Genomic DNA, 19,490 nt, shown 5'->3' with positions numbered 1-19,490 from the left:
TTCAAGTTTCTTTTCTAGTTATTCCTTTAATATTGCGGCTTTTTGGTGGTTTGGCTTACTGAATTTTTATATTTAATCTGCCAAGATCTAAGAATCTTCTCTTTCCTTTGGAAAACAATTTCAGCTTTTCAAATTATAGCTTTTGCCCTTATTATTACTTTGATTTCTCTTCTGTTTAGCCTCACCAACTTCTTCTTCTCAAGGGATTCTGCTAGGTGATATGTATTGACCCTGTGGTACTAAACTCTATTTTTATTTTTCTAACATAGTCCTCAGGCTGCCTGGAAAGATTTAATTCTCTTAGTTGCCCCTTTATAACTCCTTCTTAACAAGATTCTTCATTATTATGTAGTTCCCCTTTTTGATGTTGATTACCATATAATTGCCCAGACTTTATTTTTTGCCTCTAGGTGCAAACAGCAAATAAACAATTTTAAAGTACAAGCTGAATGAAGATGATGCTAAGAGCTCCCTCAGTCTGTGCCACCCTTTGGAAGATTCTAGAAATTGTGTATACAAGGTAGAAAGTTAGGTTGGGGATATTTGAGAGCAATAAAAAGTAAAAACAAAACAGACAAAAAAACCAAACCCCCCACAAACAAACAAACAAATCCAACAAAAAAATCATAATCAAAAAGCGATAGTAAATAGAAACACTGATCTGTGTTCCTTACCTCCCTCCTAGCACAGGGTATCACAGTCCCTCCCACCAGCACTTCTTAACCCTTGGTAAACCTTTACAATTCCATCTTAAAAGTGATCAAACCAGTGTTCCTAAGCAGGAATAAACAAAAGCAATGGGAAGAGGAGATCCAGGTGCAGGAGCAGGGGTTGTCCTGCAGCCCCTGGAGGAAAATACTCCGGAGCAGCATACTCCTGTGCAAGACTGCAAATCTCAGACTCTTCTGAGTCTTTCCTCAGCTCTTAAATAATGTAAGTTTTGGAAACGTGGTGCTTAGAATAATATGGATGTGGAAATTTTTAACTAGCCAAACTTAGGTCTGAGAAATCTCCAAGATCGTCCTTGCAGTGCAAAGACTAGCTCAACCAAACAACGAATAATTTGTTACACTAATAACAAATTAACACAATCTATTACTTCTCTTACCTGTTTACTGTCATGCCTGTCAGAACCACTACCCCATTTATTTTGTGATCTCCATTTTTTCTGAGGTTCTGCTCATCAAAGAGCAGAGTTAAGCTCCTCTAGGATGGTGCTTTACCCTGCTATCTTACACCACATACATGTTCTCAAGGTATTCTGCTGCTGTAAATGTGGGATAAAAATGTAGATATTCAATGAGCAGGTGCTCCCCATGACATTGGGTGTTCTTCATAACATGTGCTACACAAATTCCTGAATTGTGAAACATAATCAGTATAACCAGCATGACTTACACTGAAAAAGTTATACTAACGTGCCTTTTTGTGTTCTAGTGGTAGTGGTTGATTCAAAGACTCGATAATTTTATGTGCAACTGTAGCTAAACACTTGTCTACAGAATCTAAGCATCTAGAAGGTCGAATGTTACATCCTTTTCCAAAACTTCTTTCTCATGTTTCAACTTGCAGTCTAGTACTTAGAATTACCTGCTCTGTATTTCAATTTTATCTATTATTCTATCCCACAGGCTTTTTTTTATTTTAGCATGTGTTTCCACCTGAGAGCAAGGAAAAGAATTATTTCAAAAGCCATACACATGCAAAATGGATTTAACGAGCACTAAAAATGCTGCGTGCAGTTGTTTTTCATACTGTACTTTCTGCACTTTTATGGGTAAACACTGCAAAAAAGGGATGCTTAAAAAAGTGGAAAAGCAATTATTGAATTGAGCCTATTAGGCAATGTGATCATTTTACAGAACACTAAAGGGGAAGTTCTTAAGCACTGCAGGAGGCTTTATTGTAAAGTGTAATTTTCAGACAGCCACTAATGCTCTCACCTGCTTCTTTTTGTGTCACACTTTTTATAACACAAATTTCCCTGCTTTCTGCAAAATACTGGGAAAAGAAAAATTACAAAAAAAGTGTAGAATTTCCCAGCTGTGAAAAGAAGATGCAAGCTCCCAGAAGGACAGGATGTTTAATACAAAATGAAATTTAATCTATTGAATATACATACTGTATCTCAGCAAAAATGTTACCTGCTTCATAATATGTTATCTACTACATCATGGCATATTTCTACACTGGAGGCATAATGTCAAAGACATATTGGTGTAGAAAGTCTCAAGCTGAATATTTACACAATCCTTTAAAATAATTGCTTTTACCTGTGAAGACAAACTACCTATCTGGAAAGTTTCACCAAGCATATTTTTTCCTACAATTCATATGATATTCTTCATAATATTTTAGAACATTTTATTGAAAATGACCACTCATTAAAGAGAACATATTATAGATGTGCACTAAATCAAGGCAGGAGATATCACTAGCATGAACTCCTTCAAAATGACAATAATTCAAAAACTGGTCAACATTTCTCTGTGGTTGACAATAACCACAGGAAACAGTGATTAACATCAGCTGACATGGGATGTATCACATCAGATCTAATTAACAGGAGGCTGGGTTTGAGTTAACAACCATCTACTCAAACAGAGAAAGCTCCTTTTGGAGAAGTAGAAGCTCACACTTCTTCAAACAGGAAAAAAAAAAAAAAAAACCAGACAGCCTAAATGGGATAAAGATACAGAGATGAAAAAGCAATGTTTAAAAAAAAAAAGACAAAGTAAGAACATTTCAAGAAACTATAACAAGGGCGAAGAGACAGGCAGGACAGAGATACCAGCGGTATTTGCAGAAGACAGGCTCTATCTAACTGCTGAACAAGCCACATTCAAAGAAAGACAACTTGGAATGGACAGAGAGCAAGACAAAAGACAGGACTAGGAGAGCCTGAGCTGTCCTGACAGCTGTTCCCAGTGACAGGGAACACAGGGCTGAAAACTGTGAAGAGGGTTTCTTACCCTTCTCCAAGTCTGTATCCACAGATACAACACCCTGTCCTATATATGTAGGCATTTATTCAAGCATATATTTACAGAACCTTGCCCAAAGCTGTGTGTCAAATGTGTCCCTGGAAACTTCACTGTACACTCAGAGCATTCAGAAGGCATAAATCAGATAAAGAGATTTCAGCTAACCCTGGTTCTGGGATCAAGGCAAGCAGAGAACATCAGGGAGGCTCCTGGTTAGTTAAATGCACAGTATTTTGTTCAGAACCATCCACCATTCTGCTAGGACAAAGATTTAAACATAAAGCAGTGAAACTCCAGTACCTAGCACCTAACTTCCCCCACACCCCCCCCTTTTATTTTCCCCCCACTTAGATGATTTCACTTGTAGTTGGTCCTTTCTAGAGAAACCAGAGACTTACAATTCAGGATTTCTTATGTACAAATGTGTGTAAAGCTTAAGGAGAAATACTTGGATACCACATTCATGTTTTACAAGAGTAATATTTCATCATGGGTATGGACAAATCCATCCAATTTTCCAAATCATTAATATTTATTGATACTGCCTGAGCTTCCAGTTGGAGTTGTGGATTCATTCTGCACAGTGATTTATAAACACAGAAACATGGTTGTTTTTGCAGATTCATTACGATAATTCATATAGGCAGAATTGATACCAGCATTCCTTTCTAGGCTGCTAGGTACTCATGGCACAAACCCAGAGAGCAGTGAATAAAATCTATGTGGAAAATGAGATAATTTCTTACAGAACCTCCATCTCACCTGCCAGAGAAGCCAGGAAGTGCATCATATCAAAGCAGGACAGAAAAAACTGTCCATGGACAAAAGGCTGGCCATTAGACTAATGACTCAGAGGCTAAACCTGCCATTAGGATGCAGTTTCCAAGCAATATTAGCAAACTGCTCACACCAAAACATTAATGGCTGAATGTCAAGTGGGTTTCTGCAATTTTCTGCCCCAGATTCTGATTTCAATCTCAAGCACAGATTTGTAGGAGTGCTAAGAACTCACTGTTACAACTCAAACCAAGGATGAGCTGTATCCTGAGTGGGATGCTGTGTTGCTCCAAAATACTCTTGGGAAAATAGGTGCTGTGATCAAAGTTAGACATGAAATACTCACCACCTATTTGTCAATTTTGAACTTAGGACTTTTTGCTGCTTCAGTTCCCAGCTGTAAATTTGAGACAAGTGAATAATCTAATCATGCAAAAGTGTGGTAAAAAATAAACATTTAAATATTTGTTAAGTTCTTAGATACTATGGGAAATAAAAAAAAAAAAAAAAAACCAAAAAAAAAAAAAAAAAAAAAAACAAAAAAAAAAAAAAAAAAAAAAAAAAAAAAAAAAACAAACAAACAAAACCCAAAATAATATGACCAGTATGAAGGAACACTAATTCTCTTCTCTGAGGGTATACACCAAATAGGACATACAGATCATTCTTAGCTAAGCTACCATTCATAATTACTGTTTCACTGAAGGAGTCAAGAATCCTCTGCCACAGTTTTCAGGAAGAAAATCATTATCATGTTTTGTTTTGGTTGTTCTTTTCTCTATAACTTTCATGAGCTCACGAATTATTCTAATGAAGGATACCTATGTGAATTTTCTGAAATTATACAAAGAAAATCAGGAAATTCAAATGTGTCCCTCCTAGTATTTCTCAAAAATGCCTTCCTTAGGTTTGGATGTCTTTCCACTTGGAATTAGTTTGAACTATGGCAAGTATTCAGAGGAAGGAAGAGATTTTCTCCTCTTTTCTTCACAACACCTTTCATCCTTAAGCCTGTGACAAAATGATTCATGAGATAAATTTTTCTATAATTTTTTCAGCCACAAACATGTGAAAACTCTGCAGAGATGGCAGGATCTGTAGGTGATGAAGACAGTGCATGCTTACTGTGACTCTAGCAAGTCTTTGGTGACTGTCTCCAGTACATTCACTGTACCTAGGCTGGGATGTCACTGTCACCTGGGTGCTTCTACCACTCCATGGGTGAAAAACTGGCCGGACCATTGATGGAACTGAAGGAACACTCTATCCAGGGGATGGTCAAAAGCAGATTTCTTCAGGAGTCTATCCTGGTCCTGTTTAACTCTGTAATACCAAAGGCCTGGTGGAATGTGTTCCTTAAGCTGCACTGATTCATCTGAGAGGAGGCCACTGTCCAGGGGGGTTTCTGTGGCCTGGAGGAATGGGCCAACAGGCTCCTCATGGGAGGCAGGGAACTTCAGCAAGGATATAAAATCCTACATCTAAGCTGAGAAGAACCTGGAAGTCGTGGCTAACAGCAGATTTAACTAGAGCCAGCTTGAGTCCAGGCTCTGCTGCTTTCAGGTGACTGGATATGAGTTAATTCCCTTCACTGGCTTTCCTCTGTCTCACCTAGAGCCCTGCCAGGTCCTTCTCAAATGAATCAGCCACCCTCTCTCTCTGGGTTCCCTGGGTGGTGTGTGTTTCCTGTTATCATTAGCATTTGTTTTCACCAACCTTTGCAAAATGTTTGTCTCACTCAAGGGAAGACTTCTTTAAACAGATGCTGGAAAAGACAGGACACTGTATGGAGATACCACACACATCATTTACAATTACTTTATAGCCCAAAACTGGCTCTTTTGTGTGCACTCATTATTAAAAGTGAACACCTGAACACTTTTTCTTACATTAAAATGTTTATTTGTCCATACTTTATACTGCTCTGTACACATTAGTGGTTGGTTTTGGTTGTGCTTTTCTCTATAACTTTCATGAGCTCACGAATAATGTTATTCTAATGAAGGATACCTATGTGAGTTTTCTGAAATAAAAATCTTCCCTATTTATCTCAAACAAGGCCAAATATTCACTTGACATTAGTCAACCAACTGTACTGTGATTCCCCTGAGCTGCATGGAATGGAAAGACATTTCTCTAAAGCACACACGAGACAGCTAACTTTTTCTTTGTTTCCTGTGCCCTAATTATTCCATTATATTTTGACGTCCTTTCTCCTGAAATGACACTGACTTAAAAATCTCACATATTTCATGCATGCTTTGATGAGAGTACTGACTAAGAATATTAAATATTGAACCTTTCTTTCATTATGGGTCAGTTTCTGAATTTACTTTTGGGGCAGTTTTGAGCCACTAGACTATATTGTTAAGACACAACAGTGTATAGAAGTTACAGCTTGCAATAAGAAAACATTGGCTTTTATAAAATTTTGTAAGCATGGATGACTGTAAATGATCATTTTGTTCTTTACTTTCTATATTTTTTTACAGCTACCTCATGTTTATTTTAAAATACTCAAAATACTGTCAGGCAATATGATTTCAGAAGAGTCTAGACATTACATAAAAAGGATGTCTAGGATTTCTGAAGTTTAATTACATTTCCTTTTTTGGAAAATAAACAAAGTCTTGATAAAACTATATTATGCTAAAAGATGAAATAAATTAAGATGCAACAACACCTTTCATATATATTAGGCAAGCTCATTGATTAAAATATTACAGACTGACAGCTGTCCAAGGATCCAGCCAAAAACACTGGAAAAAAAGCAGTGTTAAGAATTAAGAAAGGAAGAGATTCAATTTGGTTTGAAACTGCACAACAGTACCTCCAAAAAATGGAATGCTGTTGAATAGTCATATCAAGCGTCATGAACTCAGTTATGCAGAGAAATGACTAAATACATTTTTACCTGTAATTTGGAAAAAAAAAAAAAAAAAAACAAAAACCCAAAACACAATAACCTTGGACATCAATATTATCAAAACTGTCAACAGTGAAGAAACCAGTGGCTGAGTCTTGCAACAGGAAAGACTAAGCTAACACAAATACACATATTCAAAGTTTCCCAAAAGAAAACTCTTAATTTTTTATGCCAACTTGGCATTTATCAATTGGACAAAATCCTCACAAATGCTATATCTCAAGATCCCTTACAATATTACACATAATAGGGTATACTCCTAGAGTGAGTCATGTTTATTTGTAGCAAACTGATGAATATATTTCCTTTTTTTCCTTCTCATCAACAGAAAAATTTAATTGAAAATGTCACAGATTTATTCATACACTATTCCAAACACCAGCCTTCTGCTGCTGTTTCTTAGAGCTGGTGCCTGAAGTGCTACAGAACTGGGTCAGAACATCACCAAATCCATGTGGCCTGCCTCTGCAAAAGCATCACAGAACAGGCAGGAAGCCTGGCCTGCTCTTTTTATTGGTATTATCCCACTTCCACAGCAGCAACACCGTGGTTACCCAAAAGAAGGTAATTTTCAGCTCCTGCCTCAAAGCAACAGAAATTAGCACACGGCCTGACTGGAGCTAGAGCTGTCCTCATCCTCCCAGTGATGAGCAGAGAGGCAAAACAGCACAGTTACAGAATTAGTGCAGTCTGCCTTACACCCTCTGATGTTGCCTCACTAGATCACATTTCTGTCTTCCTCTCCACCCCCCTCCCATGCCCCAGCTTCTCCCCCTTAGCCCACCCTCAGCATTCCTGTTCCAACACTGGGATCTCTTTACCAAGATCTTTACTCATCTACAGCAACTGGGAACCCCAGAGGCTGGGATAATCCCATCCCATCTCACACCCTGTGACAACTGATGTTGCTCACATCCAAGGGTCCAAGGACATTTTTTCTCCTGTCCAAAGTCATGGCTAATGACTGGCCAAGAGAAATCTTATACCCTAAACTGTGAAACCTCAGCAGGGCCCTAGATCTAACCCCCAGAACAGTTGTTTTTTGTAGTTGTTCTCTGTCCCTCTGCTGTATCCCTGGAGGCTGCTGTTTCAGCAAGAGATGCAAAGTGCAGTGGCTTTCTCAGAGGTGTTGGTTTCAGCAAGTCTTCCCTCCCATTTCCTGCTACAGGACTGTAAGTTAGAAAGGGCTTTCCCTCAGGACTTCTGTAGATTGGAAACACAGCATCAGGGTAACAACAATGCACATGGTTTGCGGGAGGGACAGAATCCCTTCCAGGAAGGTGATTCACCTTTCAGTGTGATGAGTTGGTGTATGATGCTGTAAGTACCATACTTATTATGATGTATGACCTGTATGATGCTATAAGTACATTCCAGCTTTAGCCTCATCTTGCTTTTCCCCTTTGGAAAATAATTCCTCAGCAGCAGCTATTGGTAGCATCAATGTCACCACAGCCACCACCTGGCTTCACCCTTTCTCAGTTTTCATCTCAAATGCAACTTGGAAGCTTGTGAAAATTGCTCTGGGATGCAAGAGAAAAGCACCTCTAAGTAAGTGTTCATTTACTGCTGCCTGCAGAAAACAGGAGAGACTGTGAGGTAAAATATACAGAAATTAACCCACAGTGTGCAAACAGCTGTGAAGGACCATGGCTGGCCCTGAGCTCTCCACGAAGCCACAGTTCATCACTTACCTTGTGACACTGACATATCTGGGCTCAGTGGACCTCTCCAATTCCTCTGTCTCTCCCAGCCAGAGGTACTCACAATGCAGGCTGAGAGCACTGACATTCCTGTTTCTCAAGCTAAGCCACTGCAAACTGCTCCCAGGAGGATGCCTATTCATTGCTGGCCCTGTGCCATGAAAGACTGACCTAATGAAGCAATGCAGAGCAGCTGAAGTTGGCAGTGCCTGTGGCCTGGACAATTAGAGGTGCAGTTATTGGCAAAATATTTGTGCCCCAAAGGTTACCACATACAGGTCCCCTGTCTTGATAATTCTGTAATGTGAAGATTTTTTTTTTTTCCCCCTTTCAAAATCACATGTAAGTTTTGCATTTGAATCCTTTAAGGACAGAACACAGTTTTACTTAAAATAAATAAACAAATCAGTAAACACCTTAATTGAAGCTCTCTTGTAATTACTAAGTTATAACTAGTGCCTCCTAATGTTAAAAGTCTGTCCAGAATATTATGCTTACCAAATAGAAAATACAGTGTATGCCAAGGTATCTCACTTTTACTCCTCTGATTCTTTCCCTGATCCTGCTGTGAGTGAGGAGCTGAGTGGGGCTAGAATGCCCCAAGTCTATTAGCCAAAAAAGAGCACTTCGCCTGTTAAATCATGAGGAAAATGCTAAATGTCACCCAGCCAATGGTGCACTCACAGCAGTCAGTGCTGACCTCTTTCCTAAAATTAAGTACTTGCACATCTTCAGCAGATTTTGAAAATAAGGGGCAAACAGACTCCACCTCTTTATACTCAGGGGAATGTTCAAGGGATATGAGATAAAAGAATAACTCCTTCTCCTTCAGATACATTATAAAAGCAAGAGAGGACTCACAATGGATTTTTGTGCTATTGACATAAGTATTTTTCTCAGAAACACAGACACATCAGAAGCACACAGGTACAGAAAAGACCAATTACATGGAGCATCAGGTCAGACTAATTAGATGGACTTCAGTGTTTTGGTGTCAAGCAGGGAAGAAGCATGATCTAGGCGCTCACCCAGTCAAGATCTGCATGGAGGAGTTGCTTTAAAATGATGCAGGCACATAATAAAAAAAAAAAAAAAAAAAAAAAAAAAAAACCAAAAAACCTATGGAGTTAAAATTATGCCAGACATAACTCAGAAGAGCTTTCCAAAATAGAAATTTTGTACTTAAATGCCTTACTTGACCTAAATCTGACTTTAGGTTCCTAAATAAAGCAATTCCATGAAATCACTAAAGCTACACTAGGGAGAAATTCAGCCATAAGTGACATAATTTTTGTCATGTAATTTGCACCTTTTCTAGGTCCAAAATATTATTCCATTACCATTTTCAAGAGACCATTATAAATCTGTGTATCATCACGACATTATAGATTGATCCTTTGAGCAGAAGGTCAATATTTAAGAAACTTGATTCATAATAACCTAATATTAAGCAATTAGATTATTGAGATATATATATATACACATATGTATGTATGAGTAAATATATAAAAGCTCCTCTGAGCAGTTGCTGTTTTCAAGAGTCAAGTCTATTTAAGTAGTAGATTCTGTGCAAGGGTTAACCTCTGCAGATTTGTCTTTAAAGATATTCATAGCAAAGAAATGAATTCCTAAGGAAAACAATTTAAATTCTTAAAGCAGGCTACACCTTTCCAAATCCTGGTAGAAACAGGCAGCCAACTTGCACATATAATTAAACTTCAAACTCCCCTGTAAATGGCAGCCAAATTTCAATATATTTTTTCTGAGGGTGGTTGATGTAGGAAGATTTTCATGAGATGTTTCCTCCTCTAGCATCAATTTAATGATGTAAACAGAGATAGATTAAACCTGCACACCTTTCAGGTTGATATACCTGACGGGGGGGAAAAAAATCTCACAGCTGGAATTCTTCCCGAAAACTAAAACAGATGACAAAGTAAAAGAGCAATCTTCTATTGACACTTAATGAAGACAGGCTTCAAGAGGTTTTCTATACCAGAGAGTACTTTACACCCCAGGAGGAGACAAAGCCAGTAGATTTCTGCAGCTGAGGATTGCAGTCACAGCAGAATAAGTAAAATAACAAAGAACATATTACTTGTTAAATCACTTACACTGGTTTTCCTTTGGATTCACAAGTCAAAATTATAGATTGTCCTTCTTCAGGCCATGAATTGGAAGAAATGATTTTAACTAAAGGTGTATCTAGGAAGAAAAAAATAGACAACTTGTTGATATACACAAAAAAGATTTATTATCTAAGAGTACATTCTTCTCTATTTACAACAGACTAAACCACAGATTTAATTTACACTTGGAGACAGTTTCATATGGAGCCTTGTGCAGTTTCCATTGTCTTCAGGAAGGCAATAAAAATGACCAATGTAACTAAACCAGTAACTTTTTATATCCCTCGGAGACACAGATAGAAAGCATGTGTATACTAAGAGAAAACAATTTTTTATTTCTGTATTTGATGCAAATACTCCATATGACTATCAAAAAGTCTGATATCTAACAACAAAATAAAGAAAAAAAAACCATCTAGGATGAATAACAAGTACTCCATGCAATTGTTTGCCTATTTTTAGGCTGATATGATGGAATGCTGCTATTAGAGGAATGAATGCAATAGTGTACATTTGAATAAGAACCCTTTTGTTGTTGCAGAAGCTTGAAACTCATAATAAGAAAGCTACAATGGGCTTTCAGATAAAATACCTTGTTACAGACATTTTACAGGATATTATTTCTGAAATGCAATAAAGCTGCCCCTAAACCATAACAATCTTAAACAGAATTTGCAAAGAGAATGTTTCAAATATCTGCAAAAAGCACTACAGAAGAATCTGCAATCTGTCCAATGTGATTGGATTAGTTTTATAGTTTTAATTGCAAAAAGATACACAATAGAGCTACTGTGAATTCATGCCAAACAGAGCATTTGAAGTAGTTCTTTAACTTTTAAAAAAAATGCCACCTAGCTTGCAAGAATATATTTTCATAGTCAACATATTACTTAGAGGGGCACCTTTACAAAAAAAAAAAAAAAAAAAAAAAAAAAAAAGACGATAAAGAAAGGAATGTAACACATTTTTTCCTTAGGAAGAGGAAAAACAAAGTTCACTGTCACAGTGAAAAAAAAGTCAGGTTGAGTGGAAAAATTTCTATTTTTTCCTCATGGTTCCTTTCTCTATAGCTTCCTAATACAAACCACTTTATCCTGCAAATCTAGGATACCTAAGTTTTGTCTCACTAAGTTTGCAGTTGCTGGTATCCTTAGCAGTGAAACCACTCATGTCCTGTTATTAAGCAAATGTGAAAGAGCACGACAATATGACCCCACAAAATCAAACAAAAAGAAAATTAAAAAGATATGCTGTAACAATATATCCTCTTATTGAGATGCCAATAGTCCTGCTGAGCCCTAAATGGCATCTGAACTGTTAAAATTATGGAAAATTTTTCTAACTTTTGATTTTTTTATTTTTACACAGCACAGGACAGGAAGAGGGAAGGACTTAGTGCAGACTCTCTGTAATTCCACTGAAAGTATTTTCAGCATCATTCAGCTTTCCAGAACAGCTGCTCTAACCTTACACCAGTAGCAAATCTGTTCCACAAATTCATATTTTTAAGGACCCTGCAAACCGTTATGCAGGTGACTAATCCTTTGGAGGCCAGGCTGGCATTTTCTTCATTTTTAGCACATGCTTAAGGCACTGACCTCAAGTGCCTTAATAAATCAGGGCATCAAGTACTTCTGTGATTTCAGTGGTGCTGTTGAAGATGAATAAATTACTCTCTTGACTATACATTCAACCAGAGGAGCAAATTAGTATCAGATAGGAATACATGAAGAATTTAACTGAGGGAGGGAGACAACTAATGCAATGAGATCAAGAGGTTTCCAGAGAAATATGAGAGAGCAAAACTTTGATGGAAGTAATCCTGACAGCCACAGGTGAAGGAAGAAATTAAAGGGCCATCTAGCTATTATTCCTGGCTTAAATATTTAAAAAATTATCAGCATTTTATGCAATACTGTAAATGACCCAAATAAAATTGGAGAGGATTCCAGACAATTAAGCTTTCATTTGCATGGATCAATGCAGTGCTGCTTGCCCCTACTTGAAGTTCCCATTCCTACTTTAATCCACCAGGCAGCTCTCTGTTCTCCATGCACTTTTAAACAGAGCTTACTAACACAGAAAGGTCTTATATTTATGTTTCACCCTCTAAGGCACAACAAAGTGGTGTAGGAAATACATTCCCTAGTGGTTTTTCCTGCTAATTGACTTAAACAGTAACTACTTATTTCTCTAAAGCAGGAAACAGAGGGTTTAATTCAATATATAATTTTTAGGGAAGACAACAATGGAAAATCTTTGCATTTTTTTAATGATTCTTTTTAAAAACTAGATATTCTATTTTGACGGCTTTATACTCAGTATTATGTTTCTAATTTTTATTTTTAGGCCATGATTGATTTTTCTCCAGAATTAAAGTGTACACTTAAAAAGGGAAAACTTTTAAGATAAACCTGCCCTCTATTTTCACATTCATATCAATAATTTAAATGAGAAGGAATCTTCAGAATAGTTGAATTGAATCAAAACTAACCTAAATATCTTATTTTTACAAAGATGATAGAACCCTGCTGACTGGTACTTTTTCAGAACACAAAATGCTATTACAAAACACTACCTCCCGCTGTGACTCCTCATTTTAGAAGAACTTAAAAAGTATAAATGTACTCTATCAATACTGTGAGTTTTGACCTGTCACACTTAAAATATTAATCATAACAACTGGAACATCACATGATCTCCAGCAAACATCAACACTAGAAAACAGCCTAAAGAAAGAAAAGCAAGAACTGTAATACAGAAAGAGGTTGATTTCTTTTCAGATATGTTTATCAGTTTGTTATAAATAATGTAGATATGCCAAAAAAAATCTCCTTCTACAACCAGAACAAAGGAGTAGACTCAAGAGTAATGTGGGTCAGATCTTTTTCTCCTCCTCTAAACCCAGTAGAAAAATACCAATGTGTACCAGCTGAACTTACCTGTACTTTAATAACTTGCATATTTTTTTGTATGTAGCCCAGCAATTTCATGAAAATAAAATACCATGGGTCAGTATTCAAAGCAAAATTCTTCTGAACCAGGGAGTGGTGAGTACTGTTTCTTTACAATATCTACAAATATCGCCTTATGCTAAGGTCTAAGAATATTATGGAGGAGATAAGTATTTCGAAAAGAATAAGCTTTGGGAAGGTCCAATTCTATAAAAAAACCAGTGTTTTATATGGATGTAAGCACCACAGCAAGTTTTCTCAGTAAAACACACTGCTTTCAGTACCCTTTCAGTGGCTTTTTTAGTTACATCCATCTCCAGCAGCGAGGGCTTCTTTGGCCCTCCAGTCTTTAGTTTGAGTAACGAGGTACTTATGAGCTAAAACTGACTGCTACCACCAACATGTATTGAGGTTCAAACATGTCTTAACATATCTTCTACCCTCCATGAGCACAGAATCTGTTAATTTCTTTCTGGACATACCAGCTACAGCTAAGACTTATGGCATGGGGCTTTTTTTTTTTTTTTTTTCTTATAACCTTTCGTGATTCAGCAGACCAAAGGCAAAAGTTCCACTGAGTGATTCTGCTTCATCCATCTTTCTAGGATTTGGGCTCATCTCATCTCACAAGCCTGGGAAACCCATTTCAAAGTTTTGGGAAGATTGATCTATTTTTGATCAGGCTATGTCATTTTCAGCAACAGAAAAAATCAGTAAACATGTGTGGAAAATTGGTACCAGCTTATAATGGTAAAAAATCTGATCTGCTGCATGAAGAAATAAACACTTCAACACTTGACTTTTGTTTTACTTTTAGCAGCAACTAATGGCAACACTCATACCTTGTGGAACTGCATAACTGACTGATTTAATCTCTTTGAAGCTATTTTCAAAATAAAGGTGGTTCTCATCAGTCACTAGACCTTTGCTCTTAATCAGATCTTCTATGCTTAAAGGTGTGCTCGCTTTCAGAATGTACTTGTTGTTTTTACACTGCTTGAAGCAAAACAGACTTCAGTGTAGATTAATATTATTTTATCACCAAGCCTTTATAAAGTAACATGCAGGATTAAATTCGTTCACATAAATTTACTCATATAAAGTAATCACATGAAAGCTGCTGGAAAAAATCCCTCATGATAAGTTATGTTATACTTCATGTGCAAACTCTCAACAAACACAGTGTAAAACCGGAAAACTGAATTCATAAAAGTAAACAAATTTGCTAAGATCATGAAACAGGCTAACAACAGAATCAGACAATTAATCTCTGTATTTTCTTCTTAGTGCCAAGATAGTAGAAGTGTAATTTGGCCTATTTTTCATACATATCTTCAGAAGTCCTTGGTCTCATCAGTTCTCAGCAAAACCTTTCATGGAACTCACAGCTCTGGCTGGGTCACTAAATCAAAGTATAACCCTTTGCATCCTAGGGCATTCATCAGCAACAGGTGTGTAGGAATAAGCACATGAAAAATCATTTTGTGAGACAAAGGGGTAGCATTATTATCAGGTTATGATAGAAACATGCTGTTTTATCAAATAATCTCTCTCTAATGTAATCATCTTCAGTCAATGTAATTACAATCCCAGAAACAGAAAATAAGACCACATTTTTCCTTGGGCAGGAGTTAGGGTGGGTGGAGCACATACATTTCATTGGCACTTTTAAGAAACAACAATTGGAAGCAGTAGACTATTCCAGAGTAGGAATATTCATGATCTTGTAGTCATCAGAATTCCAAGAGTGCTGAAAATGCACTTGTGCATAGAGCTATGCAGCAGTCTTTCCTCCAGGTAATTTTGGTATAAGTATTACTTTAGCTGCAATATAAACTTCTTGCCACTAGATTTCTCTACACATTTTGTTAAGAGGTAAATCTCAGCCTCCATTGGTGTTCCAGTGAAAGGAGGATTAACAGAAAAAGTCTTAGTGGTTCTCCTCTGCAGAAATTTACATAGGAATATTGGATCAGATGTACAGATCCAAGTCAGGGCTCCTAATTTGCAAATTTTCTGCTGAATTAGGGATTTTTTTTTTTAATAAATGAATGCAATAATGTACTATGACATTTAAACTTAGCACCCCAAATATCTTCCAATGTGGCTGAATTGTCAGAAAGCAGACGAGAACAAGTTCATCTCCTTCTTTTCCCATACAAGGGTAGAATTACTAATCCCAAGGATCCTGTACTTCAGTAGTCAACATTTTAGAAGCCTGTTCTACCTCCATGACTCAGGAAGCAACTTCTATACTCCCTCACTCAGACATGATTTGATTTTTGTGAGAAGTGCTAATCAGTCCATCAAGATCAGTCATTAGACCCCATGCAGCGATTTATGAGAAAAAGAGGTTACTTATTCCACTGAGTACTGAAGTATCCACACTATGTTGATCAGATCCAGCAAAATACTTATTTGGCAGTAATTTAGAGATTAGAACATTCAGCCTTTGGAGTTCATGGATTAAGGGTTTGGTTTGGTTCAGAGTGCAAGGACATCCCATGCAATAGCAGAGGTCAGCCAGGAATGCTAAGGTCTCCCTTCCAGCCAGATTTTAAACTAAGATTTCACTTTGAAAAGGCTTTTTCTCCTACCTATTTCCCAGTTTGGATAAATCAAGATATTCTGACACACTAAAAAAAAGCCAGGTATTAGAACATTTTTTGCCCAATACACATAATGAGTTAGAATTCCTCAAGCAATTCAGTACTGTGCACATTGTCTCTATTTACATTCAGTGCCAACATAAAACAGAATAAACCCTTCACTTTACATTTAGAAAAGTTCTCCAGAGCCAGATTAGGATATTCGCAAAAAGAAAAACTCATAAAACTTTAAAAATCCCCACCTGTTCCTAAGAGTGTGTCAATTCTTAGCATCGAGTGGTTTTGGTACATCCATCTTGGGCTTCACATACAAAAAACTTACTTAATTATTTTTAAGTACTTTTTGGGCTGGTGGCCTCGGAGTAGCTTTCTTATATGTCAAACATGACAATATTTTTGAATGTTTAAATAATTATTTTTTTAAAAAGAAAATAATTAAATGTAAACACAATGCCATAAGCATATCTTAGATATTTTACTAATGCCAACACAAACTTAGGAAAACCTTGTCCAAACTGGTAACAAATATATACTCAGCTAGAGCAATTATGTTTCCACACTATCATTTCATATAAAATGCAGTGTCCCTTCAAGTATTTTTAAACTCATTTATTGCATGAAGTCTGTGAGTCCTACGTCCCAAAGTAAAATGGCATCACAGAAGATGTGGGTTCTACCACATTTCAATTAAAATCTCCTGCAGTATTATCCATTTAAGGTCTCACATACTATACAGTAATTTTGCCAAACATTTGGATCTTCTCTTTTTACATGTTTAGCATGATTTTCTCAAGATCAAAGCAATCCAATAATTAATATTTAAAATAAAAATTTTTTTTTTACTGTTTAAGTAATGATCAATTCATAAAGTGGTATTGGTCTCAACTTTTAGTTTTGGATATGTTGCTTTGCATAATTTTAAGGAAATGGGTGATAGTGGTGGACTAGTCAACCCAGGACATAGTGTCAAGCAGAAATCACATTTCTCTTGACTTCCTCTGTTTTTCCTTCACCAAAGAAAGCATTTTTTTTCTGGTTTGTAGAATATTAAAAGACCTGGCACAGAAAAAATGTCCCATTTGGTGACAGTAACATACTGTGTTCAATATATCCAAGGTGCAGAGAGAAAGATAAATCTTTTAAATTATTTTAGTTTATGAGTCTTTGGGGCTCAAAAGGAAAAATCCATTGGTCAGGTTCTTTCCTGTATGCATGGCACACATCAGTGTGATATATGCTGCCTAAATCTCTTTTTCTTAAAACACAAGGGATTCTGTACTTATTTTCTCTCTTTTTTTCACAGTGTCCTACTCGGTCTTGAAAGTTCTAGTAAAAAGAGCTAAACCTTGTGAAAACTGTAGAAAAAAGGAGGCACAGCTGGTCAAACATTTGCATGTGATGAACAAAAACTTAACAGCTCTACACAACACATCACCACAACAAACATATTAAACCTCCAAAACAAGGCTCTTCTAACTGATCAGTTTTCGTGCAGCCAAATTGTCAGGTGTCTATCTCAAAACCAGGGCAGAAACAATCCTGTCCCTAATTGTGTCATAAATAATTGAAAGCAGCTCATTAACATCATTTGACCCTAAGACTCTGTTGGAATACTTTGATTCTGATGCATCTTTCTTTAAAAGTGATTCTCTCTCTGTAGATTATGCTATGAACGTCTCACTAGCTGCAGCAAGAAGCTGAGTTTGTTGTAATGAAACCTGTGATCCTTGCTGGACTTGCTGTTTGAGTGCAAATTATGTTAACAGCAAAAGGAAAGACACAGGAAAGGTCCAGGGAGGGGCAAACACTTCTCTGGCTGTGTTTGTCAGGGGAAGCAAGAGCTCACAACACATCAGGATGTGCTACAAGTGTTACTTACAATCCTCCTGCTAAAAGCACTGATACCACCTCCTTATTTAATCTTTTAGGATGATGAGTAGATGGTTTTAACTACCTTTTGTCACTAGAAAATTTCTTCCATACTCAAGGATTTAAAAAGCCTTAAAAGTACTGCTAAAAAGAAAAGGCTTTGTTTAACAAACTAGGTGAGCACTGGATCCAACAGTGTGGAATATGATGAAGGATCCACTCAGGAAGAAAGCTGTGCTTGTGTGACAGAGCAGTTCTTCCCACTGTGATCACTGAGCATCCCATGGATGCCAGGTTTTACCTTCCTGGACCCTAAGCAACACAGGGAACCTCTTACTAATTACTTGCCAGTTCAGAATACACTCAGCTGAGCTCCAGGCAGCCCAGATAAAACACACAGACCTTTCCTATGGTGTAACATCTGTGCCATGGCTGCCAGATCATCTGGCAAGGAAAAGGATAACCCCACCTTCCTCCCATTACCTACTGACTGTTTCCAGAGTACTCCAAGTTCAGAACTAATCATTTAATCTTGTGCAGCAGCACCTCCTGCCTGCATCTATAATACTCAGATTGATTTACTCCACCTTCTTTAATAAATATATTTACCTTGTTGTTTTTTGATTTGATCACAAACCACCATTTTCTCTTTGTACCAGAGTGCAAGTTACTATAACTGGTTCATTACGACATATTTTTCTTGTTACAGGTTTACCTAAATTATGAGCTACCAACAGCATGTCCTTACTTCATGGTTTTATTTTATGACCACAAACCTTCTGAATACTGAAAAGGTTTCATAAATTTCTCAGATATTTTAGTGTGGCAGTGAACAACAACAGTTCTGGTGCTATCATTTTAAAAAATGTTATAAAAAACTAACAGTCTGATAATAAAAGATTATTGCTACCTGGTAATAAATGGCTGCCAGATGATAAGATTTTAAAAGTTTTTCCTGAGAGACTAATTCATTTATTGTCTACCCATTTTTGTCTGTTTTTTTTCAAAATGCATGTTTGTGAAATCTATTTATGTCACAGCCTTCTACATTTTTCATTGCGCTTTTTCTCTCTCTTATATCCTTGGAAGCTTTCCATCATTTCCAGATGCAAAGATAAAATAAGCAGATACCTCTGAAAATGATGATGTATCTACTTTCTAAATTAATTAGCACTGGAGAAGCACAGGCAAGTTTCAGGAACCTTTATTTTTTCCTTCAGAAACCATGAGATTATAATTTTCATACATGGATAGCAATTACAAAGCTCATTGAAAATTCTGTAGTCCTGCATAATTTCATTCCCATTTCTAAAAAAACATAACAAAATAGCCTTAGGAAAGAAGGGATTTTAAAAGTAAACTCCAAGGACAAACCACTCCAGCATGCACAAAAATAAGCATCAGATTGGATATCCTAAATGAGTCGAGAAAGAGGAGAGAGGAGCACTTTAATCAGCTCTGTGCAAGTGCTCACCATTTTTAATAGCTTTTACACTTACCAGCTGTGCATCCTACAGCTGTGAATCAGCGTTTCCCCAA

At 36.9% G+C, this 19,490-nt stretch overlaps 1 protein-coding gene across 1 annotated transcript in view; it reads right to left on the bottom strand.

The window, feature by feature from the left end:
* Positions 1–19,490, bottom strand: part of CADM2 (cell adhesion molecule 2) — a 575,896-nt gene that overhangs the window by 74,430 nt on the left and 481,976 nt on the right. The window contains exon 7 of the mRNA XM_041480243.1: positions 10,505–10,595. Coding sequence (XP_041336177.1) covers positions 10,505–10,595 — 91 coding nt within the window. The remainder of the gene's footprint in view (positions 1–10,504; positions 10,596–19,490) is intronic.

The sequence above is a fragment of the Pyrgilauda ruficollis genome, unplaced genomic scaffold (genome assembly GCF_017590135.1).
Source record: "Pyrgilauda ruficollis isolate IOZ18807 unplaced genomic scaffold, ASM1759013v1 scaffold50, whole genome shotgun sequence".
In the NCBI taxonomy this organism is placed as follows: Eukaryota; Metazoa; Chordata; class Aves; order Passeriformes; family Passeridae; genus Pyrgilauda; species Pyrgilauda ruficollis.
Note: the sequence above shows the minus strand (reverse complement) of the source record. Positions and strands in the feature narration are given on the sequence as shown.